Genomic DNA, 25,942 nt, shown 5'->3' on the forward strand with positions numbered 1-25,942 from the left:
ACTGGGAATATCCTCCCCAACCGCTTAAAGACGCGTCTGTGTGGATGGTGATCCCTGGTGGAGGAAACTGAAGGGGCACTGATACCGACAAGTTCTTGACTTTCGCCCACGGCCGGAGTCGATTCTTTAGAATCAGAGGGACTGAGGATAATTTGTCCCTGGACCTGACATTTGCTCGTGAGCGCCAGATTCTGGTTAGGTCTTTCAGTTTGGCTTTCATTAGGATGTTCGTCACTGATGCAAACTGGAGTGAACCCATGATCCTTTCCTGAGTTCTTCTTGACGCCAGTTTGTGACTCAGAAATTGCTTGACTGACTTCGCTATTTCCTTCCTCTTGGTTGATGGAATCGACAGAGTATGGGAGGATAGATTCCATTGAATGCCTAGCCACTGAAAGTTTGACTCTGGAGTGAGTCTTGACTTGGTCCTGTTTTATCTTGAAGCCTAGATATTCCAGGAACTGAAATCACTTTCAGTGTTGCTTTGTTGCATTCCTCGACTGTTGAAGCCCAGATCAACCAATCGTCGAGATACGCTACTACCATAACCCCTTGCGATCTGAGTTGTTGAACTACTACTTCCGCCAGCTTCGTAAACACCCTGGGTGCTACGTTGAGCCCGAAAGGAACTACCTTGAAGGAGAATGTCTGGTCTCCTATCTTGAAGCCAGATACGGACGGAAGTGTCTTGCAATAGGGATATGATAGTAAGCGTTCTGTAAGATCGATAGAGGTGGTGACGGCCCCACGGGGAAGTAAGGTCCCGCACCTGCGAGATCGTGAGCATCTTGAACTTGTCGCAGCGAATGGCTAAGTTTAAGCGGACAAGTCTAAGATTACCCTTCTTTTTTGTGAGCCTTTCTTTGGCACGCTGAACAAGCGTCCTTGAAATTTTAACCTTTTGACTCTCGCTATAGCTCCTTTCTGAAGGAGATCCTCCGCATACTCCGTCAATTCCTTGGAAGGAAGTTGGCGGAAAGGTCTGGATGGGGGTGGGCTCGCTAACCAGCTCCAACCCAGGCCTTTTGAGACAATGCTCTGAGCCCACTTGCTGAAGTTCCACCGGTGGCGAAAGTGAAAACAGCCTTCCTCCTACCTGAAATTCCTCGGATTGGTTCTGGTAGCCTCCTCGCCTCCCTGAAATGTTTTCCCCTATTAAAGGGACCTCCGATCCTCTCCCACGAAAGGATCGCTTACCTCTGCCTCCCTACCCCGAGATCGGTCATACTTCTGTGAAGCTTGACCCTCGAAGACCTGGTTGTAGGCTGGAGAGAGGGCGTAAGAGGTGGAGGGCTGAGGCTGAGGAGAGATAACATAAATCGGCTGCGACTGAGCCTTTGAGGTGGAAGGTTGGGCTGTTTGCACTAAGGGAACAGCCGGAACTTGCTGAGAGAAGCGTGGCTGCTTCTTCTGGTAGGGCTGGAAACGTCTAGGTTTCCTTTGAGCCTTACCCTTACCGGCTTGGTCCTGTCGTCTCTTGGCCGTAAGACCCCAACGGTCTTTAAGGCTCTGGTTCAATCTCGTAGCCTCTGACTGAACCTCCTTAACCATCGCCTCTGGGAAGAGGTCTGCTCCCCAGATGCTTGACGTAAGCAACTTATTCGGCTCGTGCCGAATTGTTGCTTCTTGTAGGACATGTTTCCTACAATTCGTCCTAGCAGTGGCGAACTCAAACATATCAGACTGCACCGTTTGAGTCAAAGATTTGGTAAGAAGCTTGAAGAGCGGTTCCGACCCATAGGCAATGGTAGCCACCTCGGTCATAGCCATGGAATTAATAGACCTGGCTAACCGCGATTTGGCATCGAATTCTGCCTGAATAAGGCTATCTGGAAGCCTAGGTAGCTTCTCACCAAACTGCTCCATAGCACAGTCTGGTTTGAGTTTGCCAGCTGAGAAGGTGTTAGGTAAATCTTCCCACAATTCACCGGCTGAAGGAAGTAAAGGAGATGTAGGATCTGCTTCCTTCAGTTGAGGCATGGAGTCCCCCTTCTGGGCTGCTGGAATAGTAGTTGTCGCGATCTTTGTCAAGAAACGGGGAGCGGGTACTCTCTTCCATCGTAAAGATCGTAAACGACTCTTAAAAGGTTGGATTTTTCGTGTTGGAACAATCCATGTCCTCTAGACACCTTGAGCCATTCTCTTTGAGCCTGGTCACGTGAATAGAGGACTGTCTCCTTTGGTACTTTATCATCCCGAGTCATGGCTGCGGCGGTGAGCCTGGCGTAGCCGATGAACGGGGGCTGAAGGTCTTCCGGGTAGAACTCGAAGTCCTCAATCCTCCGAGTTCCACATTCCGGGATAGAGATGAGCCCGTCTTGGAAGGGGGCGTATGACGCTACTCTCCACGGGTTGTTCATTGAGAACGGAGGTAGAGAGTCATACGGGGGAAGTTGGGCTCCACCTGTGCTGAAAGGTGGAGGAGAGGCTAGAGGAGCTTGGCTCAGTCCGGCTATAATGTTGTCCTGAGAGGTAATCCTATCAGACAACCGAGAGATCATTTGTTCCATGCTGTTTTTCAGAGACCCAACCAGATCGCCCACTTGTTGTAACAGACCAGCGTTGGAGTCCAAAGCCGGAGCTGTAGCGGAGGTGGAAGGGTGGCTCTGAACTGGAACCAAGGGTAGCGGAATGACGACTCCGCTGGAGTGAGATCTCTCCCTGGAGGATCTACTCCTCGAGGACTTAGAGCCGGACCAGAAGCTTTAGATCTCTCTGCTCCGGGGTCCTAGCCGGAGACTTACGAGAAGAGGATGACGCCGAAGCCGTCTTCTTAGACGACGACGACGTCTTCGTCAAGGTTTTCACTGCTTGACCCCTTGACCTTGGGTCTAACTGAAGCGTCAGGAGAAGATATAGTTCATTACCGTAAAGCCTTGGAAGGATGGAGAGGTTGCAGGAGTAGAAGAACCAGTTGCACCCAAGGGTATCCCTTGGGTGTCCAACGTACCTACCTCGACCAACAGGTCGTCTACACCTACCATAGGTTCCACATTAATGTCAAGCGTCGCGACTTCCGAGGAGATGTCCTGGCCTTGGTCCGTCAACGAGGCAGCCAGCTGTTGCTGGATGAAAGCGATAGTCGGGGCCGCCTCTGCTGGGTCGACGTAGCCTGTCGCCTTGCCTCCGGGAAGATTAGTACCGCCAACCTCTTCTCAAGGATGTAAGGCATACCCTTGGCGGCGTTCTTCCCGAAACCGCCGACCCAGGCCCGCAGGGTTGCCAGTGCGGTATCCCTCACAGCCGGAGCCTGGAAGAGAGGGTATTGATTAGATTTAAGAATAACTTAAACTAAAACCCAACTTAAAGCTTACTTAAAATTATAGGGGCTATAAGACCCTTGAATTTGCCTTAAGGTTAGGGTGATTAATGTAAAAACTTAAGCACTATAACAAATGAGGACCAGTTACCGGAGTTGGAATACTTACCCCGTCTAAGAGCTGGCTCACCAGATCGTAACAGATGGTACACGTCTCGTGGTACCAGACCTGGATGTCCCCGTGCGGAGTCGCGCATGGAGCATGGGACCGGCAAACTTCGTGTCCACATGGGTCCTGAAGTGTGGCGGCGCATCCCGGATGCTCACAGTTGGTGGTCTGTAAGTGAAAAGACACATGAGTATCTTAAAGACTATCACTTACAGGCTAAAGGACAGAAGAACTCCGTTGCATGCCGGAGCTCGGAAAAAATTTGGGCATAACCCCTCCCTTAATCGCCTGAATAGGCTATAACCCCGGAGAGATCCGGTGAGACAGGTAAGGGAGGGGGGATGGTTTAAGGTACTTAAGATAAACTTAAATAGTTTAAACCTAATAGATCTTAAACCTAAAAACTCGAACGTACCGGACTAAGTCCAGTGCGTGGCGGAGTGTTGTAACTCAGCGAGACGGAGTGGTTAGAAGGGACCAACTGTATGTTCCGGTCCACCCTGCTGGGTGGACTAGCACCTTTCCAGCTGGATGCCAGGTCTCCGGTGGTAAAGGAGCCCTAGTAAGGTGGAAAGAGCGAGAGGACATACAGACTCAGGCTAGCAACGGAGCGACGGGGTAGCAACGGAGGGGGGAAAGGAAACCAGTCCCCCCCCCCACCTTACCATCCGGCCGGACCGAGAAGCCGGAGAGGTCGAGTCCAGTCTGGGTCTGTCCCCGTCCCTCTACTCCCTCCGCCTGGGGGGAGAGAGGGAGGCAGGCTCAGGTATGCGGAGCGAGCATGGGTGGGCAGACCGACCCACTCCCCCGACTCTATAGAAAGAGCGGGAGGGGGGGAAGGTGACTGGACAGGCGTCTGGCTGCCTCGTGATCACGTAGTGACCACGGGGCGGTAAGAACAAAACAAAAGACAACTAAGCCTAGAAACAAACCAACTGATCAGAGAGATGCTATCGGGAAGCAACCGAACTGATGAGCGGTAGCATATAGGCCCAATGGACCATAACCAACTGATCAGAGAGATGCTATCGGGAAGCAACCGAACTGATGAGTGGTAGCATATACGCCCAATGGACCATGACCTAGGCTAAGCAAGCCAGACGCCTAACTAACCTAAACAAATATCATATAATAATTCAAATGAATAATAATAATGAAAGAAAGAAAAACAACATAGTAGGAGAAAAAATCCAGGAGTGTACGACTAACCCGAAGGCAAGTCTACCACTCAAAGCTAGCGAGGCCGATACTAAGAAGCCGTGGCTAGGGTCTGGATGGAAGGAGCCTACATAAGGTAAGAGACATGCATTGCATGACAAAACCGTGTAGACCGTACCCTAAGCAAAGCGGATAATTAAAATAGAGCGTACATAAGTAAGGGGATGTTCTGGGTATGGGTGACCAAGAACGAACCCACCACGAGGCAGAACCATGCTGCCATGCTTTCCGACCTAGAGTTCGTATTTATACCTAAAAAACGGCGGAAATACGGGCTCAGGGCCGGAAAAAACCAACTAGCAATAAACACTGAGTACTTAACTTAGCTGCTGCGATGGCTGCACGCTCCATGGTAAATAAATCCAAAGAAAAGGGCACAAAAAACACCGAGTAAAAAAAGGGCACGTGTGTATCGTGTACGCTAACTGAAAAGGATGGCCACCAGAGGCGCAGCAGTCGGCAGCATGGGATGGAGTAGTAGTAGTAGTTGCTGCCCACTCTCTGGGTCGGCTCTCCTCTTGGGGGGATTTTGTAGTGGGAGAATTCTATTGGCATTTGGCTCGTGGTAGTGGTCTCACTCGCCATAGTGTTCATACCGACACCCTCTTGGCGGGTGAGCGAGTCAGTTATACTGACCTTTTTTCTTTATTTATTTATTCTCTGGTATGTGTTAGTACATTTACCATAGAAATAATAGATTAAAGGATATTTCGCGCAGCGACACGAGCTGAGCCAGAAATCTTTGCGAGATGGATCTACCTGCCTCCCCTACTCAAATCTCATTACAGTTACTGCATGGTATTGTATTGTAATTGGCATTTGCTTCTTTTTTTATTTAATTAGTAGTATATACATTAATGAGTGAAGGCCTGATAGATTTGGGATCATGGAAAGTAAGTGGGTTTTTAGATTTGTTAATTTGATGTGTTCGTACATAATCCGTTCCAGAACCTTCCACAAAAACCAAAACCAATAATTCTTATAAGGAATAATGTAAATACAATCAATGCATTCCAGACCCCAAAAATATTAACATAAACTACATTTTATAGGGAATAAACACAGTTTTACATACAGAAAACAATGAGAAATAAATATAAATGACCAATGAAATGAATAAATGGGCATTTAACATCACTCACCTTTATGGAAAACATTTGTTAGTGCATGGAAGATGGAGAGGAAGGGAGAATGAGAAGGAGAGGCTATTGTTTGGAAGGGGCATCTCCCTCCAGAAGGCCTTCAGGTATCAACAACCTATCCGGGTTAACTTCCTTTCATTTTTTACTGGCACTATCTGTGGTTACTTCTCCTCTTCATTTTTCACTGGCATTAGGACCAGCTTGAGAGTTTCTGGACCCCTGTTGCACAACAAAACTGCCCAGAGACATTTGTTTCTGGCATTTCTTTAAAATTTGCCTAAAATTAAACACGGCATTGTCATTAAACAAATTGGAGACATGGATTACAACTTCTTTGTTGGGATGATAATTCTCCTAAGAATTTCTTACATCATTCCACTTTGCAAACATGTCCTTAATCCTTGAAGTAGGCACATTATGTATACCCATTTATTTTCTGAATTTTTCAAACCAGCCTCTGCTGGCCTTAAATTCACCAACAGCAGCGCTTGTTGTAGGCATTTTCTCACTGAGATCGGCATGGAACTTCCTCCAACACTTTGCTACGAGTTCTTTCTTAAATTCTATTGTGTTTCTCACCTATTTTACACAATGGCTTATTTAGCAGTTGCACTCGAATAAAAAAGCACAATAAGCACAAAAACAACTAACACAAAAGCAGAATGGGTCACAAGAGAAGATGGGATGCTTTGTTTGGGCGTTCGATACGGAGCCTGGTCACACACTGGGCCCTGGATGGAGCGTTTCCAAGTGTATGAAAACCGAGGAAACGTATGATAACCAAGACAAATTTCATAGAAAATGTCTATGAAAACCGAAACATTTGAAAAGAGAGGGGTACAAAAACCAAGGTTTGACTGTATATATATATATATATATATATATATATATATTATATATATATATATATATACGTATATATATATATCTATATATATATATATATATATCGTATATATATATATATATATATATAGATATATATATATATATATATATATATATTATATATATGTACATAAAACCATCAATTGGTATGGAGAGGAAATGGAAGGTTTAGTAAAAAAAAAAAGATTTAGGGGTGAAATTTTTTATGAAAATGTAGTCCATGTACAGGATGGACAAAATGGTCAAGAAGAAAGTGAGAGAAGTGATCTAGGAATAAAATATGTAAATAGCGATGCTGCTCCAAGTGAATGTGATGCAGGATCACTTAGTGAATATTTTAGATCTGCTGAATATCGAAAAGGAACGAGAGGCAGAGCTGAAGTGTAAGAAATAGAAAGGGTTAGGGTAATGCATGGGATAGTAACTGTTGAGGACACTAGGATGACAGTTAAAGGCTTGAAGAATGGAAAGACAGTAGACACTGAAGGGATTACAAGTTAGGAGGTATTACACTATCACGATTGCTTAAATTGAATGGCTAATGAGGGTTTGTAAGGTTGGTCTGGTTAAGGGAAAAAATGATTGGAGGAATTACATGGGCTTTGTTATGACTACCTGTACCAGGGAAGGGGTTTTTGATGAATGAAATAAAACAGTACAGATATATTGATAGGCAACGAATAGAGTACTATGGTAAAAACTGTATGTGCTTTATATGGACCTAGAAAAATTCCCCTTTTTATTGATGGAGGGGCAACATGGAAGTTGGTTGTATGGCATCATAATTTTTTTGTTTTTAGGGACCAGTACGAAGTTTTACTGGTGTCCTGTTATTGGGTGTGTGCTTGTAGAAGCATAAATTGGATATTTGTAGTATGTATTCAAACAATAGTAAGGATGGGGTCAGCGATAGTTTTAATCATTGTAAAGATTTGTAAGAATGTTTGTAATCAGTTTTCAAGTATTCATGTGTTCCCAGTCCTGCTTGTACAGTTAATATATGTTGGGACATGGCTTTGTACATTACCATGCCGAGGTTTATCTCAACAGCGTAAGTTCTCAGTTAGAACCATTTAGAAAGATCTTAGCAGTGATTAATAGTCTTCATTGCTTATTAATCAGTAATTGATTTTGATACTGTATGGATAATTGTGTAAATGGCATAATACTACATGAATTGCTATTGTATGCACCAGTTTGGAAGAAAATCAGGAGCAACCCTTCAAACTTGCTGTGGCAGATGGAACTCCAAAAATCTCCTTTGATCTGTGCACTCATAATTTTTGTCTCTTGCTTTCTCTTTACAGGTGATTGAACCCTACAAAAAGGTGCTGAGCCACGGAGGTTACTTAACTGGAAGCAACGAAGCTATTATTGTTTTCTCTGCCTGTTTCCTACCTGACAGGTCGCGGAAAGACTACGACTATGTCATGGACAACCTTTTCATGTAAGTTTATGGGCGTTCCATTTCTGAATGCTGCAGTGGAAAGTCTTCTAGTTTATGACAGGCACCTTCCTCTTAAAAAAAGTTGTTTCAAGCAATAACTATAAAAAGCCTCTTTTGCAACAAAATTCCTTGTATTGTCTTAAACTCCGTATGCTTAATTCATTTCATAATTTTTCAACAATTTCATACTCATATGCATAAACCATAGTCACCAATTATTAAGGTATTCAAAACTATTATTCTTCAGAATATATATGAATTACTTAATAACTGTGGTCTGACTAAGCAGAGCAGCAGATTATCAAGTTAGATTGAGTAATACATATAACATTTTGTAGTTTGCATGAACTATATACATATATATTATATATAGATATAGATATATATATATATATATATATATATATATATTATAGATATATATAATATATATATATATATATATATATATATATATATCTATATATATATATATATATCATATTAATATATATAGATCTATATATGCTATAGATATATAGATATAATATATATATATATATTATATATAATAATATGATATTATATAGATATAGATATAGGATATAGATATATAGATATATCGAATATAGATATAGATATATATTATAGATATAGATTATAAATATATATATTAATTTAATATAATATATATATAATAATAATATATATATAGATGTATATGGTATATGTAATATGTATATGTAATCTGTATATGTATAATGTATATGTATATTTGTATATGTCTATGTATATTTGTTCTATTGTATATGTTTATTGTTATATGTATATGTATTATGTATATGTATATATATAATTATCTCTATGTTATATATAATTATATATATTTAGTATATATCTATATATATATTAAATTAATAATAAAAGAAGGAGCCCATAAAAACAGCCCAAAACATATAGAGAGAAAAATACTATATTTCAGAGACTGCTGTCTCCCTCTTCAGGTAGATGAATTTCATCTACCTGAAGAGGGAGACAGCAGTCTCTGACATATAGAATTTTCCTCTCTATATTTTGGTGTTTTTATGGGCCCCTTTTATTAGATGGAATTCTGTTGTAACAGAACATTTTTACCAGTCATTCATATATAAATATAAATATATATATATATATATATATATATATATATATATATATATATATGTATATATATATATATATATATATATATATATATATATATATATATATATAAATATAAATATATATATATAAATGATCCTGGGAATATCTGTTTTATAATGTATTGAATTTTATTTTAGGTATGTGCTGACAACACTAGATCAGCTGATAGCAGAAGATTATGTATTAGTGTATCTACATGGAGCAACTACCAGGGCCAACATGCCATCCTTTGCATGGCTTAAAGTTAGTATACCTTGTGTCTTACCAAGATTAATTATGAGTATATCATTTGTTATCTATGGACATTTGCATGACTTCCTATGATGATAGTTATTAGTTTTTATTTTATTTTTTTTCACATTTTTACTCTAACAGAGATGTTATCAAATGATAGATCGTCGTCTACGTAAAAATCTCCAAGGCCTCTACTTGGTCCATCCAACTTTCTGGGTTAAAACAGTGGTGGTTATGACACGCCCTTTTGTTAGGTATGTTTTCCATAAAAGTTTTTCTAAGCAATAACACAAATAAAAAAAATGGAAGAAGCCACTATTTAGGTGTATCCAATAGTAGTGACAAAAGTTAGTTTCCAAATCTTGAGTAAACTTTTTTTTTTAATGTTGTATGCTATGGCAATAACCTCAGCTTATTATCTTTCCCTTACTGATGGCTGTGTGGACTATACTTATTCATACACCCCTTGTTTGTTTTTTATTTTACTTAATCTTAACAGCAGATTCATAGTTTCTATGATGTATAGCATGTACTATGTATATTATAATGGAAAAGGATACACAGAATACCATGTGTAATAAGATAAATTTCTGAATCATGAGTAATGAGCTCAGCACTCTTAAATGAGAAGCAAGTGCTACCAATTGACCAACACAGGTTATGAAAGAAGTTGAGTTGGGCCCTAAATATTTGTACATTACCTAAGGCTTCACCTGGGTAAGTTGCACACCTCAATCCTGATGTAAGTTAGAAACTGAATGAGATGCAATCAATTTAGTCACTGAAGGGTTGGGAAGTTGGGTAAGACTTGCTGGTATCTAGGTATGCAACCTGCCTTGGTAATGCCTTGGGTACTGTGCAAGTATTTAGATTCCATCTTTTTTTATAACCCATTTGATTCGTTTTGTACTGGTTGTGACTTTCATTTCAGAGTCTTGAGTTTGAGTTATTCACAGTCTTTTGTAGTGGCAGATAAGCTGAAACCAACTTTTAGTCCTACTTTTTAAAAATTTGATTTGTTTGATTTCTGAGTTTTCCTATGTAATGAAAATGCAATTCATTCAATGCGATTACTATGATGAAAATAATAAACAATTTAAAGTCTTTTGATAGAGGGAAAAATGCACAGAAATATTAGCTTTCCTATTATGAGTAAAATATCAAAGTACAATGTATGAGCTTGTTCATTTTAAAGTAGTCAAATGAAACACTTTTATCAGGCTTGCATGAATGGCTTTTCTTAGTTTTAAATTGGTACAGTTTGATGGTAAGAGACCTGACAGAATAGGTGAAATATGAAAGGCATAAAACAGTGAGCTGTCAGCCAAAGGGATGTTGCAGAGTACAGTACTTTATTACCTTTTACAGCTTTCTTAGCAAGAGACAGTGCAAGTGGGACCCTCATATGGGGACTCTTATGTAGAACAGTTTGAGTTCTTAATAACCTATTCAATTTTTCTTCCCCAGTGCCAAGTTTGCCCGCAAGTTAAGATTTGTCAATAGCTTAAAGGAGTTGTCCTCACTTATCCCAATGGATCAAGTATGCATTCCAGATCGTGTTAAACAGTAAGTACAGCTACTATTTCTTGTGAGTAAACTGTTGACCTCATAAATCACCCCATTTATATTTCTAAATGACAATTCTACTGACCCCTTTTAATTACAGTCTTTGAGTGTACTACATACTTCAGTTGAAGGGAGTACAGGATGACTATAAAAATGCTAATTGTGTTTTAGTGTAGAAAATTAGCCGTAATCAGTTAAAATATGAAATTATTATACAGTACAGTACCTTATTGTAATTGCAGATTTTGTTAATAGTGAAACTGAAGTTCACTACTAAATAATACTTGTTAAGGTTTAATCTTTCAAGAAATGTTTATTTCATCCTGAACTACCTCCAGCACAACCATAATATTTTAAAGTGGATTTTATATTTACTTCTGTGTATTGTGTAATACTTCAGTAACATTATAGGTTTTAGAGAAACATTTAGGTACTATGGCAAGTAGTCATTGGATATTGATCAGCATTGCATATTGCTTATTTCAGGAAGATTTTTCAAAAACTCAAACATAGTATGGCTGTAAAAAATCACAGATGTACCTATAAGCAAATACTGCAGAAACATAACACCCGAAAGTTCACTACTGCGTACTTTTGCATTAACTTATGGTATGTTGCCAGGTTACAGATGAAACAGTTTTAGAAGAATAGTAAAAAATAGTTAACAAAACAAATAGGAAACACCAGACAGTTAATTTTCAGAGGGCAGAAATGAAGAAGATAATCCATGAAAATCCAGCCTTAAACTGAAACGACATAATGCTTAACACTACAACTATGGGAAGGGTTAACCTACAAACATACAAGTTTCGTTGCTAGTTTCTAGTATCGTTATATTTATCAATACTGTAACTTCTTTTCTGGGTTCAACCTGTGTCTGCCGGTCTTCTAAGTGGCAGAGGGACTGTGAATAGTGACTTCCACTTCACCCCTTTATTTATACCGACGCCCCTTGGGGTGCTCGTGCTGAGGGTAGTAACTTCAGCATACCATGCTAGCTTTTTCTCTGGTACATTTAGGATATATTTATACTTGAAAAATGAGCTACGGGGATTTTTCACCGGGCGACACAGGTCCTCCCCCAGAAATAGATTTTTCCTTTGTCAAAATCCCTTAATTATGAAAGCATCAGTTTAAACAGTCTCAAGTGTTATTCTCATATATATATATATATATATATATATATATATATATATATATATATATATATATATATATATACAGGTGGCCCGCGTTTAACAGCGCAATGACTCAACGGCGAATCGGTTTTTTACGGCGGTCGTCAAAAATATTCATGAAAAAAATAAGGCATTTTAAAAGTATCTTTACAACAATTTTCAGTTATTTTATTAATTATGCATCTTTTCCATAAATCCTTTAAAAAGTTATACATTATTTCTCTGCATCCAAGAATATTGTATGTATTCTCATATTGTATTTTAAAATACTACGGCAAATTTAAGCCAGTATTCCGCGGAGCGGCCAATGTTGTGGTTTGAAATCAGCTGATGAATAAGAGTTTGTTTCACCATAATGCAATTCTGAGCGAATGCTCTTGCTTCTGGTTAGTATAAACGAATATCTAGATACTTGACTTATATGAGACAAAGTTATTTTTCCTAATACAGCGTGTTTTTAGGTGGAAATATATATTGAATATGTCTTGTTGTGAATGTGAACTACTTTTTTTTTCGTTAACAGATTACGTTGGCGGCATGTTTATTGCGTAACAAATTACGTGATTCCATTTGCAATAATCCTGTATATCATCGTAATATGAACTTTACGTTATTTATCTTATATCGGCGTGAAACCAACAGTAAAATGTGTTCTTTCAAGCGCAGTAGTTTTGATTAAAATGATTTTATCCCAATTTTATCTACGGTTGTGTTTGATGGCATACGTTTACTGCAGTTTCATCCTTGTTGCCGATGTACGATAATGTTTTCTCAGCTCCAGTTATAACTAGGTTTAAATTTAACAGTATATTTCCCGATTGATCTTTAATCTATATTGATCTCTGATCTATAGCGAATAAAGTTATTACATTAAGATATCTCAGTTCTGTTCTATACATAACGCCATTTATAACAACTACGGTAATGTTGTACTATAGTATGTACGATGATTGAATTACAAGCCAAACGGATTTTATCCATTTCGGTTGTACTTAGAAAAAAAAAAGTCTTTTCTCGTTCAGTTGTTCATGGCTGTACACGTTCACGCAATGAGTATAACGTTAAAACCATACTTTCATCATTCTCTTTTTCTGTTATTGAACTTATGTAACTAGAAGATGGATAAAGTTAGGCCATTGTAATTTGATCTCTCATAAAATTGGACTATCTTAAGACTAATGATCAACCTGAACACTACAGATACCTGTACACTGTATAAACTTTATTATATCTTTACATACTCTAGACACCCAAATGTACTGTACAGTAAATTCTATAGTACTATACTGCATAAATATAATTTTACTCATTGCGCCGTTGTGGGATTACAACGCCTTTGACTGGTCTAGAGTTTCGAAAGAAGGTGTGCGGTGGCCGTAGGCTTTAAAATCGCTCAGCGTCGATAATCGCTTGCCGTCAGCGGCCAGGAACGGAACCCCTGCCGCTAATCGAGGGCCGCCTGTCTGTATATATATATATATATATATATATATATATATATATATATATATATAATAAATAATATGTATATATTATATTTGTGTGCATGTATGAAATGTGTGTATGTATGTAGCCTTTGTGTGTGAAAAAAGGAGCAAAGTGAATTCAACCTACAAAAACATTACACTACAGTTTTTGTGTTGCCTGAAGGAAATTTTTAAAATTTTCATGTTTTGTAAGATGAAACTGTATTCAGCTGGTGAGTTGAAAACTGGAAAATCTACGGTAATGGTATTTTTAGTAAGCACTTGATGATTCTTCCTCATTTGTATGTTTATAAAAGCTGAATTCATATAACATTATTTTTGAGTATTTGAGTTCATGTTCAGTAATGAAGGCAGTATTTTAAGTTTTCCATTTGTGATGTTGGACTGTTATTTTTAACCCTTCCAGCAGTGGATGAGTCTGTGCAATCTCTTTACTGTGTACCAGCTTGGTCTTAGGACCAAGTGTATGTGGATCCTCAGGACAGCCAGCACCTCCCAGGGAGGGATATGCACATCCTATATGCTTGGTGCTTGTGAGGTTTTCGGACCATGCACACCTAGACAATAGGGTTAGGGAGTTCCCTAAATGTCTAGCAAGCCTATTGAGCTCCTCCCTCACTACTCACACACCAGAGGAGTTTATACTACATGCCAGAGGATGCAGAGACTACTCTTGCATTGGGCTTGTCAGTCTGTAGAATAATGAATGACCTCCTCATGGAGAGATTCCACCAAAAAGGTGGTTCCTTCTTGTGATGTCGGCTAATCTGACTGTGAGAAGGATGATGTCATTGTATCTCTTTTTCTCCTGACAGGTTTCTCATGCAAATAGTCTTTAATTGAGGAACAGTTCAGTGTTTGGTGCTCCATTACTCCTTCAGGCGAGTAATGTGGAGGCAGTGGTGGTGACTAGAAAACTAATTAATTCTCTTATGACAGTAAAGTGTCCTTCAAACCTGTTGCAGGAGCAAAGACACCAGTAGCCATACTCTCAGGTACTACTTACCATTTGGTGTCAGGTGTTAAAAGGAAGTCTGCTCCTCTTAAATGCAGGTGAGAAACCCAACCATCTTCCTCTATGATGGTAGAGGTGTTTCCCCAGCCCTTTTATCCTCCTGCCCCAGCCAAGGCTAGGAAAGTAGGAAAGGGGAAGAAGGGAGGGGTCACTAGTGGCAAACCCTTTCCTCCACTGCCATGGATAGGGAGTTGCCTGTCTCTCCATTGGGCAGTGTGGCAAAGTCAGGGTGTGGAACCCTTAGTAGTATCATTTCTTTGGGATGGATACAGGATTCTGTTCAAGGACTCTTATCCTCCCCTGTCTTAGACGTCAGTACTGTTCCACCCATTCCCTCTGGATTTGCCAACATCTCTGGCCCTCTCAGTAGAGGAGATATGGGCTATAGAAGTCATAGAGCACTATTCTGTGGTGTTCATAAGTCTGTCCTTGATGGGGAAAGCAGCTGAAAACCAGTGATTGGCTGCTCTCCACCATGTGAGTTTGTCCTTCAGACTCACCTCACAATGGAAACTGTGTACTACTCAGTTTTGGAGCCCACCAGAAAGGATGAATTCATGTTTTCAATAGGCATGAAGGATGTTTACTTCCAAGACAGAGATCATCTACTCTCTTTTTGTTACAAGTTGGGAATTTTGGTAAATTGGGAGAGGTCAGATCTCATACCAAAGCAGCAGACAAAATACCTGAGGATGCTCATCAACTTGGCAGTGGTGAAGGCCTTCCCTTCAAACTCAAGTGAGCAAGTCCAGAAGTTAACATTACAGTTACTAGGCTAGAAGGAACAACTAGCTTGGCTTTGGCAGGTGGTCCTTGGTCACTTGTTATCTTTTGAGAAGTTTGTGCCTCATAGGCTGGGCCACCTACATATGTTTCAGTAGCAACTGAAGCAACATTTGCAAGCTCAATGGGATCTCCCATCTCATTTCATGTCTCTGAGCCAAGATGCTAGGGAGGATTTAGCATATGGACAGACAACAGGAACCTCTTATTGGGAGTTCCATTTCATTCCCCTTTTCTGGAAATGCTTCTTTTCCAGGATGGATCAAAGAAAGATTGGGGCTCGCGCATGAAATCCAGTTTTGTCTCAGAAATGTGGTCAAAAGACAACCTTCTCAGCACATCAAAGTTCTGGATATGCAGGTGGCATGGGTAGTGTTGTAAGCATTTCAGAGCAGTTAATAGGTAACTTGGTAATGTTAACAACAGGAGGAACGATGTCTCTGGCTTTGTCAGTTGACCTTGCAGATCCATGCATGACTGTTCACTATGCCATCAAGCAAACCAGGTACATTCATGGCAGAAGGAAGGTCCTAGCAGACCGACTCAATTGTAAGGGTCAAGGTTGTAGGGAAGGAGTAGTCTCTACATCCTTGCATACCAGACAGGCTGTTCGAACGGGAGGTTTCTGATGCCTGACTTTTCACAACCAAGTTTCCAGTGTTCAATTCACCAGCACCCAGATCCCTGGGTGGTGAGGGAAGGCACTCACCAATACACCTCGAACAATCCGGACATCTCTGCCTTCCCACCTTTTTAGCCTGATCTGCAGGGTGATTGACAGGGTGTTCATCAATCCCAGGATGCCCTTGATGGCTTCTTGTAGGCCTCAAGCCAAGCAGTACTCAGATCTGCCGAGCCTCCTGGTTACGGCGCTAACAGAGATTACCCCTAGGCCCACTTTTCTGTGTCAACCACATGTCCAAAGGTACATATAGCCAGGCAGTGTACTTACTGCCTTTAGTTTCAAGCATGAACGTATCCAGTCTGGTCTGTGAGAGAGAGGTTTTACTCATAGGGCTATGAGCGAGAAGCCTGACTATCCCCACCATTCCCTCTGTAAAAGTTTATCAAGGAAAGTTGGCCATCTTCTGATTTTAGTGACATAGAAATGGTATCTCTTGAGTCAGAGCATAGCAAATTGCAGACTTCCACATCCATCAAGACAAGCAATACAAAACTATCTCTCAGCTTTGTCCAAGGTCTTCAGACTTAAGGGACTGGAGCTCCACTTTAATGGATTTATCCATGCTAATGAAAAGAGCCTTGACCACTTTAGGAACTGCATTCCCTGGAGTGGGATACATCTGTAGTCCTCTGCTGCCTAATCAGGACTCCCAGAAGTCAAGCCCCTGGCTTCAGATAGAGATCTTGTCGTCAAGTATGTTATTCTTCTAGTCTTGGCCTCAGCTAAAAGAATAGGGTATACATTGTGTTTCATCTTGTCCAGCACTTGGAGGAATGGGATCCCTCTGTTCTCCTTTGTACCTGAGTTTATGGCAAAAACTCAAAACCCATAGCACTTGACAAAGAGATTTTAGAGCTTCTTGGTTTCCCATGCCAATAGGCATGAGCCATTGTTTAGTACTTGAAAACCAACTTTCTAAGACACGGGTGTTAGTACCTTTTCACTAGTAAAGACCAGTGCAAGGAGGAAGGGTTAAGGAACACCTTTGTTTTTGCAGTGGTGAGGTGATCAAATGGACAGAAGACGACTACATATGAGCACATCATTCTCCCTATTGATGAGAGAACCCACAAGTCAGGGTTATAGGATCATCCATAGCCTTCTGGAAAAACACTTTTTGGTATTTCAGGTAATGAGGGTGGGTGTCCAGTGTAGACAGAATACTTTTATCCATGTCTACAAGAGGGACTCACAAATCCATGGATACATTCTATGTGGAACCTGTGGTGGCTGCTTAACAAGTTTTGTAGGCATCCAATTTCCATTGGACAGCAAAGTATCTTTCTTGAGTATTTTAGTTCACTATAGTCTGCTGGTGGGAATGTAGAATGACTGGACTCATATTCTATCCATCTTTTCCCTTATGGGATAGCAACAGCAACAAAGCAAAGTATTTTGCTTGAGTTGGACCAGATACAGGTAACTACACTTTGAGCATCCAGTCTCAGTTAAGATCCTGTGATGCATTTCCCTCGACCCTTTCTCGTAACAAGGAGGACAGGGGTGGTGAAGTAGACCTTATTCTGACTCCATTACTTGATATTAGTCAGAAATAGTTACTTACCAAATTCAGTTCCTCTACTGAGGATTTCATGGGTCTCAAAATTCTTTCAGTACAGTATACTTTGGTAAGTCCTCTTTCTGGGTAAGAGGCTCATTCTCACCCAGGGCACTACTGCTCTGTCAGACATTTGCTAGACGGAGTAGAGGTTACAGGAGTCATTGCATCCCTTGCTTGAATGCACAGTTGTGAGCATGTCTAACGTTATATGCGAGTAGGATTCAGTTCCAGTCAGTTGTCAGAGATGACCTCCCACTTTAAGAGTAAGTCTCCTGCATAAAAGGTAATGGCTTTTATTTTCTGGAACAAATACCAATTTTTGTAAGTAATTCGTATTTTTCCTAGTTATACAACCCAGTGCCTTTTACCATAATCTCACCCCAACCACCCCACTTTGTCTTGTCCCTGTGGCCGAAGGAATGGCAGACCAGTGACATTAGGTGAATGAGAGGTATTCCACTTCTCACCTCCCACAACCAACAGTTAATGACATTATCAAGTTAAGCAACTGTTCCAGCTGGTATTGAGTAGACTCATATGTAATATATAAAATGTTCTGGTTTGTATACCCATGAAAATACTCAAATTACAGTTGCTCACCTATATAAAGGATTAAACTGTCCAAGCCTACACCTTTATAAAAGAAACTCCGATATATAGTTGTACTACTATATACGAACTGGAAAGTAATTATTTGCAAAAGTTTAATATTTCAACCATATTTATACTAATAACAATTTAAATAAAGGTTGTTTTGCTTGCTGTATCCAGTTACAGTATATTTTATCATATTGTTACTGTAACACAGAATGCACTTAAACATTGTCATTGTATGCCATTTCCATTTGACATTGTTTACATTCTCAAAATCTTGGTTAATTAAGTACTACTGAGATCTTCATTGCCATTATCTGCTAGAAGAAATATACTCCAGATAATTTTGTCTTGTAAATTAACAAAGTTGGTTTTAAAATGTGCACATTACTTGTTTGTATAAACAGTAATTGTGATTTCACATGTTCTGGACATCGCTTTCGCCTACCTGTTATTCATTGTATTCAGCCTCGGCTATAATCTGCAACTTTTATTTACTACTGGTATTCTTCCTTAAGCTCTCCATTGCATAAAGGATGAGTAAACATGCATTTTATTTATATTTATACTTTTAGTAGCCACCACTGAGAATTGGAAGGGTTTAAGGTTTAACAACTTGATACCATTAATGCAACTCCTATAAACACTCGATAGTTATGGTAAATGACATCAACAGTTAGCTGTCTCTCAATTTGGTTGTTTATGTTAGTACTACAGGTTTCCAATCACGTCATCCCCAATTCTCGCACATTGGTGATTCAAGACTTCAGATGTCATAATAGCCAAAAATTTGCTCATTATGTCGCCATTACAATACTATTACAATTAAGTCACCAACAATCACCATGAATTGAAACTGTATCACAGTCGAGTCGCAACAGCTGTCATATGTCACCATGACATTGCACAAGACGCAACACTGATATGGTGGCATCGCCTTTTGTCATAATCAGAATGCGCAAATCATAGCTTTCAATTGTGACGTGCCATCCATTTAAAATATCCGCCATGACATGGTGTATATCACCAAACTTGGCCATGCGGTTACAATTCATGGCAATAGGAATCATAATTGCATCAGGATGGCATTGTAATTCAGCAGTTATGATGTGCGCTGCCTTGAATCACAAATGTGTGACCGACCGTGGACTTTTTTATTATTTTTTTTATTTTATTTATTTATTTATTTTTTTTTGCGCCCAAGGACTGCGACCGATGACAACGATCACCAAAACCAGCCATTATAACATGCACAGCCTTGAACCGTCAACATGTGAGTCAGGCATTACATTGATAGATATCTATGTGCAAAAGTTGAACAGTTGTATTGAGAGTAATGAAAATTAATAAAACTTGTTTTATTATATCTTATTATATTGCATGTAATATTATCATATTACAAATTATGAATAGAGCGATCATGTGCGATTTGCATTCTGGTTTTGTTTACATTCTTAAAATCTTAAAATAATCAGCTGATTGCATTTTACTAATGTGAACACTGTCTTTAGTTTCTGAATGGAATTTATTTCAGAGAGCTACATTTCTTTCACAAGTCATCAAAGTGGTGGTTTCAAAGTTGCAACTACTTATTTTTAAATAAATGCTCTAAATTAAATTATCTACACTTGGAATTTTACCAGAGCCAGGTGTTGCTTTTGCCCCTCACCCTGGCACAAGTTATTTAAGAACAGTTTAAAGCTAGACTATAAGAAGATTAGGAGTGACATGAAGTGATTATGATTACTTACTTCTCAAAAAAGGTTTGCTAACCTTTGAAAAGAAAATCACTTTCTCTTCCTTCCCTGTATTTCTAAGATTATTGCTGTTGCAGCTGTTAATTTTATATAGGTGAGCGAGTCAGAGAGTTCTGACATGTCCAATTTAGCAGTTCTCTGGTATTATAGCAATATTTTACTAGAAATAGTGCTAAAGGCGACGTATTTCACTGGGCGACACGGCTTCCTCACCCAAAAATAGATTTTTCCTACGTCAAAATCCCTTTTTTCTGAATCCCTATATGTACCATTTTATGTTTTATGTGGCTTTGTAATACAGTACATAATATTCTGTTGCCAAAGCTGTAAGATTACTTGATACCCAAGCAACCCTCAGAGGGAAGTGATATGTTCAGTTATAATTCATTAATCTTTGAAAATAGGCAAGGTTGCTTTTTCTTCAATGCTGTGTGTCAGAGTATTGATACATCTGCCATTATAATCTTCCTTCAAAAACAGTTCACCTTTTCATATTTTGAGTTCATGGTGCATCTGTTAATTTTTCCTCTTAATCCTAGTACATTCTTGCTTATGGGGTCCCCCAGTTTCTCTGCATACTTGAAATTCATTATGTTTTTAGGCTAAGAATGACAAAATTTTGTCATTCTTGGCCTAAAAACATAATGAATTTCAAGTATTCAGAGAAATTGGGGGACCCCATAAGCAAGAATATACTAGGATTATTTTCTTGCTTGTAATTTAGGGGATTCTTCAGATTATTGCTTTTGTTTATCTTTATTGTGTTGCCTTTAGGGAAATCATTATCTTCGCCATTATGAATGAATACAAGTGCAAATATGTAATCTTATTAGGAGCTATATTTATGACATTGTCATACTACTTGGTATGTCTGCCATCTGATCCATTAGTTTTAGATATTCAGAAAACATTTTTTTATAATACGAAGAATGTTTTTGTTTTAAACCCGAGAATTATATTTTGCCTCATTTCTGTGCAAGAAATCCAGTCATACTAACTTGTCTTGATCAAAACTGAAAGGTGTTCAAAACTATAATGGCGCATATTGCACACGCCCTAGCTCTCAGATGATGCTTGGAGTGATTTGTTAATCCATTTTGTAACAAGAACAGAACAACATGAATGAAAAGGGAAGCAGGCAATGACAATGATTAATAACTTTGCATCAAAAAAACTTATTATAGAAACATTGTTTGTTTGCATCAAATTCATGAGCCATAAATGGCCTAAATAGCAATTTAGAAAGGAAGACCAAGACAGGGTCATCCCATGAAGCATCTTGAAAAATGGATCATGAGAAATACAAAATTTGAAGTTATGTAATTCTCAGAGGATAATGAGAATTACAGACAAAATCAGGAGTTAATTATCAGAGAACCTGCATGATCTGTTTTAGAAGCAAGTCAAAGTCATGGACATTGTTTGAAGGACATCCCATGCAGGAGGTTGTTTCAGATGAACCAAGGTACAGGCAGCTCCCGATTATTGGCAGATACGGTTATCGGCGATCTGGTTTTATGGTGCTTGTCTAGAGCTGAAAATTGCTGATTTCTGGTTATTGGCACCAATGATAGAGTTATGGCATCGATGTGTAACTAACAGAGGTGCCATTAACCAGTTACAGGCAGGGGTCCCGTTCTTGAGAAACGTTGTAACCCGAAAATCGTTGTAAGCCGGAGCATCATAAAAAATACTAAGAAAACCTTACTTTTAACCTCTTCATTACCAAAAGTTTGTTTGGATGTACGCGGGTACCACCATTCAAGTCTACTACACTGCGCCGGGTGCATAAAGGTGGTACGCAAAGTACAACCAAAACTCCACTTTTCAGATAGGGACTTCCAATCATTCTGTAATTTCGGTTTTAAGAGTTTGGATCAAAATAAACAATATGACATGATGCCAGACGTATGATGACCCAAAAAAATATTATTACTGCTTATTTATCTACATAGTAGTGTGTAGGTGATAGATGAACTGCGTCTCAAGAAAAAATCACAAAACCAGACAAGCGTAAACATGTAATAACTTCTACCCAAGTAAAAAACCAGTTGCATCATCATTTACTGTATTTATTTATTTATTCACTTATTACATTTTACAAATAAAAGATATGAACACCAGATAAATGAAGGTAAAAATAAAGCCTTATAGTAACTTTATATATAAAAAACCAAACCAGAGAAAAAGCAAAAAAGCGATTTTTTCTAAGAAATTAGTTTAGATATCCCTAAAGTTGTTTTCTGTGATGAAACTAATCTTAGAAAACATAGAAAATGACATTGACCAATTTTTGAGAGATATACTATAAAATTTGCAAATTTCCATATTTATCGGCGGGGCTTCTCTTTAGTTGTTGCTCTTTTTTTGTTATTACGTGCTTATTTACTGTTCTATTTTGATAATACTTTATGTGCATGTTCCAGGTGGATAGACCAACATTCTGTAAGACCGAATTTCTATTCAAGACTGTAGTTTTCTCACCGACCACCAGTGTCCCTTGTACAAGGGACACTGAGTTTCACATTATTTTTCATAAAATCATTTATTTTCCCTGTAGGATGATAAAACTCACAGAGAATATGCGTTATTATAGTGCTAATAATACCTGATAATTTCATTAGCCTGTCTTGATTAGTGTATTTTTGGCAAATATTTTTACGATTGGCACCCCTCCAAACTGGAGCCTACCCTTCACTACCGAGAGATTCAGTTTGGCAGCGAACGCAATGTTTACATTCTGCTCACCCACCCGGTAAAGAAGGGGTTAATGCTTTGGGTGCATTCAGAACTATGTAAACTGCATTCTTATTGCATTTTTCATCAAAAAAAACTTCAAATATTGATTATTTTGCATTTTTGGTGTCATATTTCTTCTGCCAGATTAGCGTTGTAGGCGTCGTAACCCTGGAAAATGCGTTGTAAACCTGGAAATAATTTCTGATGAATATAATTGAAAAGCGCCTTAACCTTGGAATGTTGTAAGCCGAACCCGTCGTAACCCGGGGACTGCCTGTATTGGTGCCAAAATCTGGTTATCAGCACCATAAATCACCAGTTTTCAGTTGTCAGCGATTTTCGCTTATCAGGCCGTCGAAACGGAATTCCCGCTGATAACCAGGAACTGCCTGTACAATACTTGCCAAAAACTCAAGGAGGGAAGACGAGTACCCCAGAAAAGCCATGCCTTATATCAGTGACAGAACAGATGAATGGACATGGGGAGGAGGGTGAAGAGGAGTTAGTACAAACCTTCCCTATTAGTAACACAGCCCACCATAACATTCAGCCCTAATAAGTACTGTAATTGATGAGCTGTTAACACTGCAAAGTCATCAACGGAATTGGAATGGTGAGTGTTGCGTAGCATCATCTGGTTTCTGGCCATGCCTAGTAAGGACCTTTTCACCCTTTAGCACAGCAGGTTTCTGCAATTATGTTTTTTTACATGGGAAGGAACTTATATTTAAGTAGTAGTGGGGTTGTGAAATATTACAAACTTTATTAATGCAATAATAATTGATAAATACGCCATGGCCTGCTATCTTCATTTTTGTAGACTTTCTTAATGTCAATTGCTTTTATTAGCAACATGCATTGTCTGATCATTGTGTCCTGTTATTTTCCTTTAATTCTAATTCTGTTGTTTTAGTGCTAATATTAGAATAATAAAATATAAGGATATTAATGGTTTCTGTCGGCTTATAATACCAGATTTTGCCTCCCATCCAGAGTTTCTTTGTTTTGTAAAATATTGCATTGCCTCATTTAATCATTTTTAAGTCAGGAACTTTGAATTCAGTGCATGAAGCCTCTGACATGGGTAACTATCCTTAATGTTTTAAGATCCAGATGATATTTTTGTTGTTCATAGGGAACATTACCTAATTTTTGTAAGTATTCGTTAGAAAATAGAGGTACTTAATGTAGGGTTCAAAGTTCTTCATATTTGGTGTAGACATTTTTGTAAATGTTCATAATCAGTACAGTATATATAAATTATACACTTCCAGAAAAAGTGCAGATTCTCTAGAAACTTTTTTATATCTCACCATTAAAAAATGGGACAGTGCATCTCTCTTCAAATTGTATCTTCAGTGTTATACAAGTTGTTCATGTTCTAATAACCAGTACTTTTATGATCAGTAAATGACCTCTGGGAACTAGTCACTATTTATGAATTTGAGGCTGATATTCAATAAGTTACTGCATCAGGACTGGACATATTGAGAAAAATTATCAGAACTTGATTAAAATGATTTTAGTTTGGTTGATCATCCATTTTTTTCTTTTACATACTTAAAGAATGTCAGCTCAATCTTTGTACGGGAGTGGAGGAGGTGCTCTTGTATATCTAACAAATAGTGTTCATGTAGTGTTTGTCTGTTCTTGTGTTTCAGGTATGATGAGATTAGAGAAAGTTTACTAGCAAAGGCATGAGTAGGTAAGGTTGTGTATATTATCTTATTGTTTGTTATAAATAGATAAGGTTGTTTGTTATGAATGTCTTTAAGAAAGTCCTATTTTTTGCTGTTTTTGCAGTTTTATCACAATTAATTATTGTAGTTTCATTTAAGGGTAAACCTTGTGGTCAGCTTTCTTAAGTGATATTTTTTTCTAGTTTCATTTTTTCAGTCTTTCCATTGCTAACTCTTGATCAAATAGCTCCCATTGGCTATTTAAAAAAACAGTGGTGTGATACAGCATAACTGTTTGGAATTATGTATTGAGTAATGTGAAATAAAATTAGACAAGAAACAAAATCTGGAATCTGCCAAGCCAGAATTAGTTACTTAGATATATTTTGCTGTTGCAGTAGCACCTTGTAGTATTTTTCATAACACTGAGGAAAAGCAAAAAATAGATCCTTCTAGATATATTTGGGTTATTTTGTTGTTTGATTTTGTCATATATAGTGTATAATATTAGATTACCTTTTTATTGTTACTATCAAACAAATGTAAAAACTCTCTTGTTCTAACACATATACAAACCCACAGTTTCATATGCAGTAATCTGCACTTACCTGTCTTCAGCTGTTATTGAATTTTCTTTGGAAAGCAAAATCCTTATCCTATACATCCTAGCTTTCACTCAATTACCAAGTTCTTTGTTCTTTGTGATTAGGACTATGTAGTCCCCATGCCTAATGATTGTCGGGCCATATTTGCCACAACTAATTTTCACCTTGACGTCTGTAGAATTATATCATTGCTTCTGTGCATTGTGTTGGTTTTTGTCCCTTGGTACAGGACAAGGAGTGGCATACCAGAATGTGATTCACATTCATCTTCCTCTCAAAGCAAAGAGAATAGTGTGCAGAATAAATGTTTCTTATTAGGTGGGATTCCATCCCAGCCCGTACAGCCTCAGTAAGTTAGTGGAATTTTTTTTTTATTAAAAATAATTTCCAGGGTTGGAATTGTGAATTACATGCCTGTAAGATTGCATGTGATTGCATTTTCCCGACATACCCAGTGTTTGTGTGGTCTCTCTCCCCTTTTTTCTTGGTGATGGAAGAAAACAGGAATCCCAAAGTGCGTTGTTGTGCAGTAAATTCATGTCACTGATAGAGGTAGACCCACATTCGGGCAGGGGTCGGGAATGTTCCCACAAGGCGCCATGCAGTGTGTGTAGCATTGCCATCACCTCAGTGGGGAAAATAAGAAAGAAGACGGAAGAAGAAGACCGCCCCTATCTCCAGAGAACCCTCTCTATTTCCCCTCTTCCCCACCATTGGTGTCGCCACAGAATCCTCTTTTCCCTGTGACTCCTTATAAGGATGATTTTCTTCC

General features: G+C 38.7%; 1 protein-coding gene across 7 annotated transcripts in view; it reads left to right on the forward strand.

The window, feature by feature from the left end:
* Positions 1-25,942, forward strand: part of LOC135219925 (protein prune homolog 2-like) — a 236,882-nt gene that overhangs the window by 123,685 nt on the left and 87,255 nt on the right. For 5 of the 7 annotated variants that reach the window (XM_064257139.1, XM_064257144.1, XM_064257143.1 and 2 more), the window contains 5 exons: positions 7,984-8,123; positions 9,425-9,530; positions 9,663-9,775; positions 10,989-11,087; positions 24,548-24,591. In XM_064257139.1, coding sequence (XP_064113209.1) covers positions 7,984-8,123; positions 9,425-9,530; positions 9,663-9,775; positions 10,989-11,087; positions 24,548-24,587 — 498 coding nt within the window. In that variant the 3' untranslated portion in view covers positions 24,588-24,591. Of the gene's footprint in view, positions 1-7,983; positions 8,124-9,424; positions 9,531-9,662; positions 9,776-10,988; positions 11,088-23,030; positions 23,059-24,547; positions 24,592-25,942 lie in introns of those variants that run through there. The other 2 variants (XM_064257142.1, XM_064257141.1) reach the window with 2 other exon arrangements.

This window comes from Macrobrachium nipponense, chromosome 1 (genome assembly GCF_015104395.2).
Source record: "Macrobrachium nipponense isolate FS-2020 chromosome 1, ASM1510439v2, whole genome shotgun sequence".
NCBI classification, from domain to species: Eukaryota; Metazoa; Arthropoda; class Malacostraca; order Decapoda; family Palaemonidae; genus Macrobrachium; species Macrobrachium nipponense.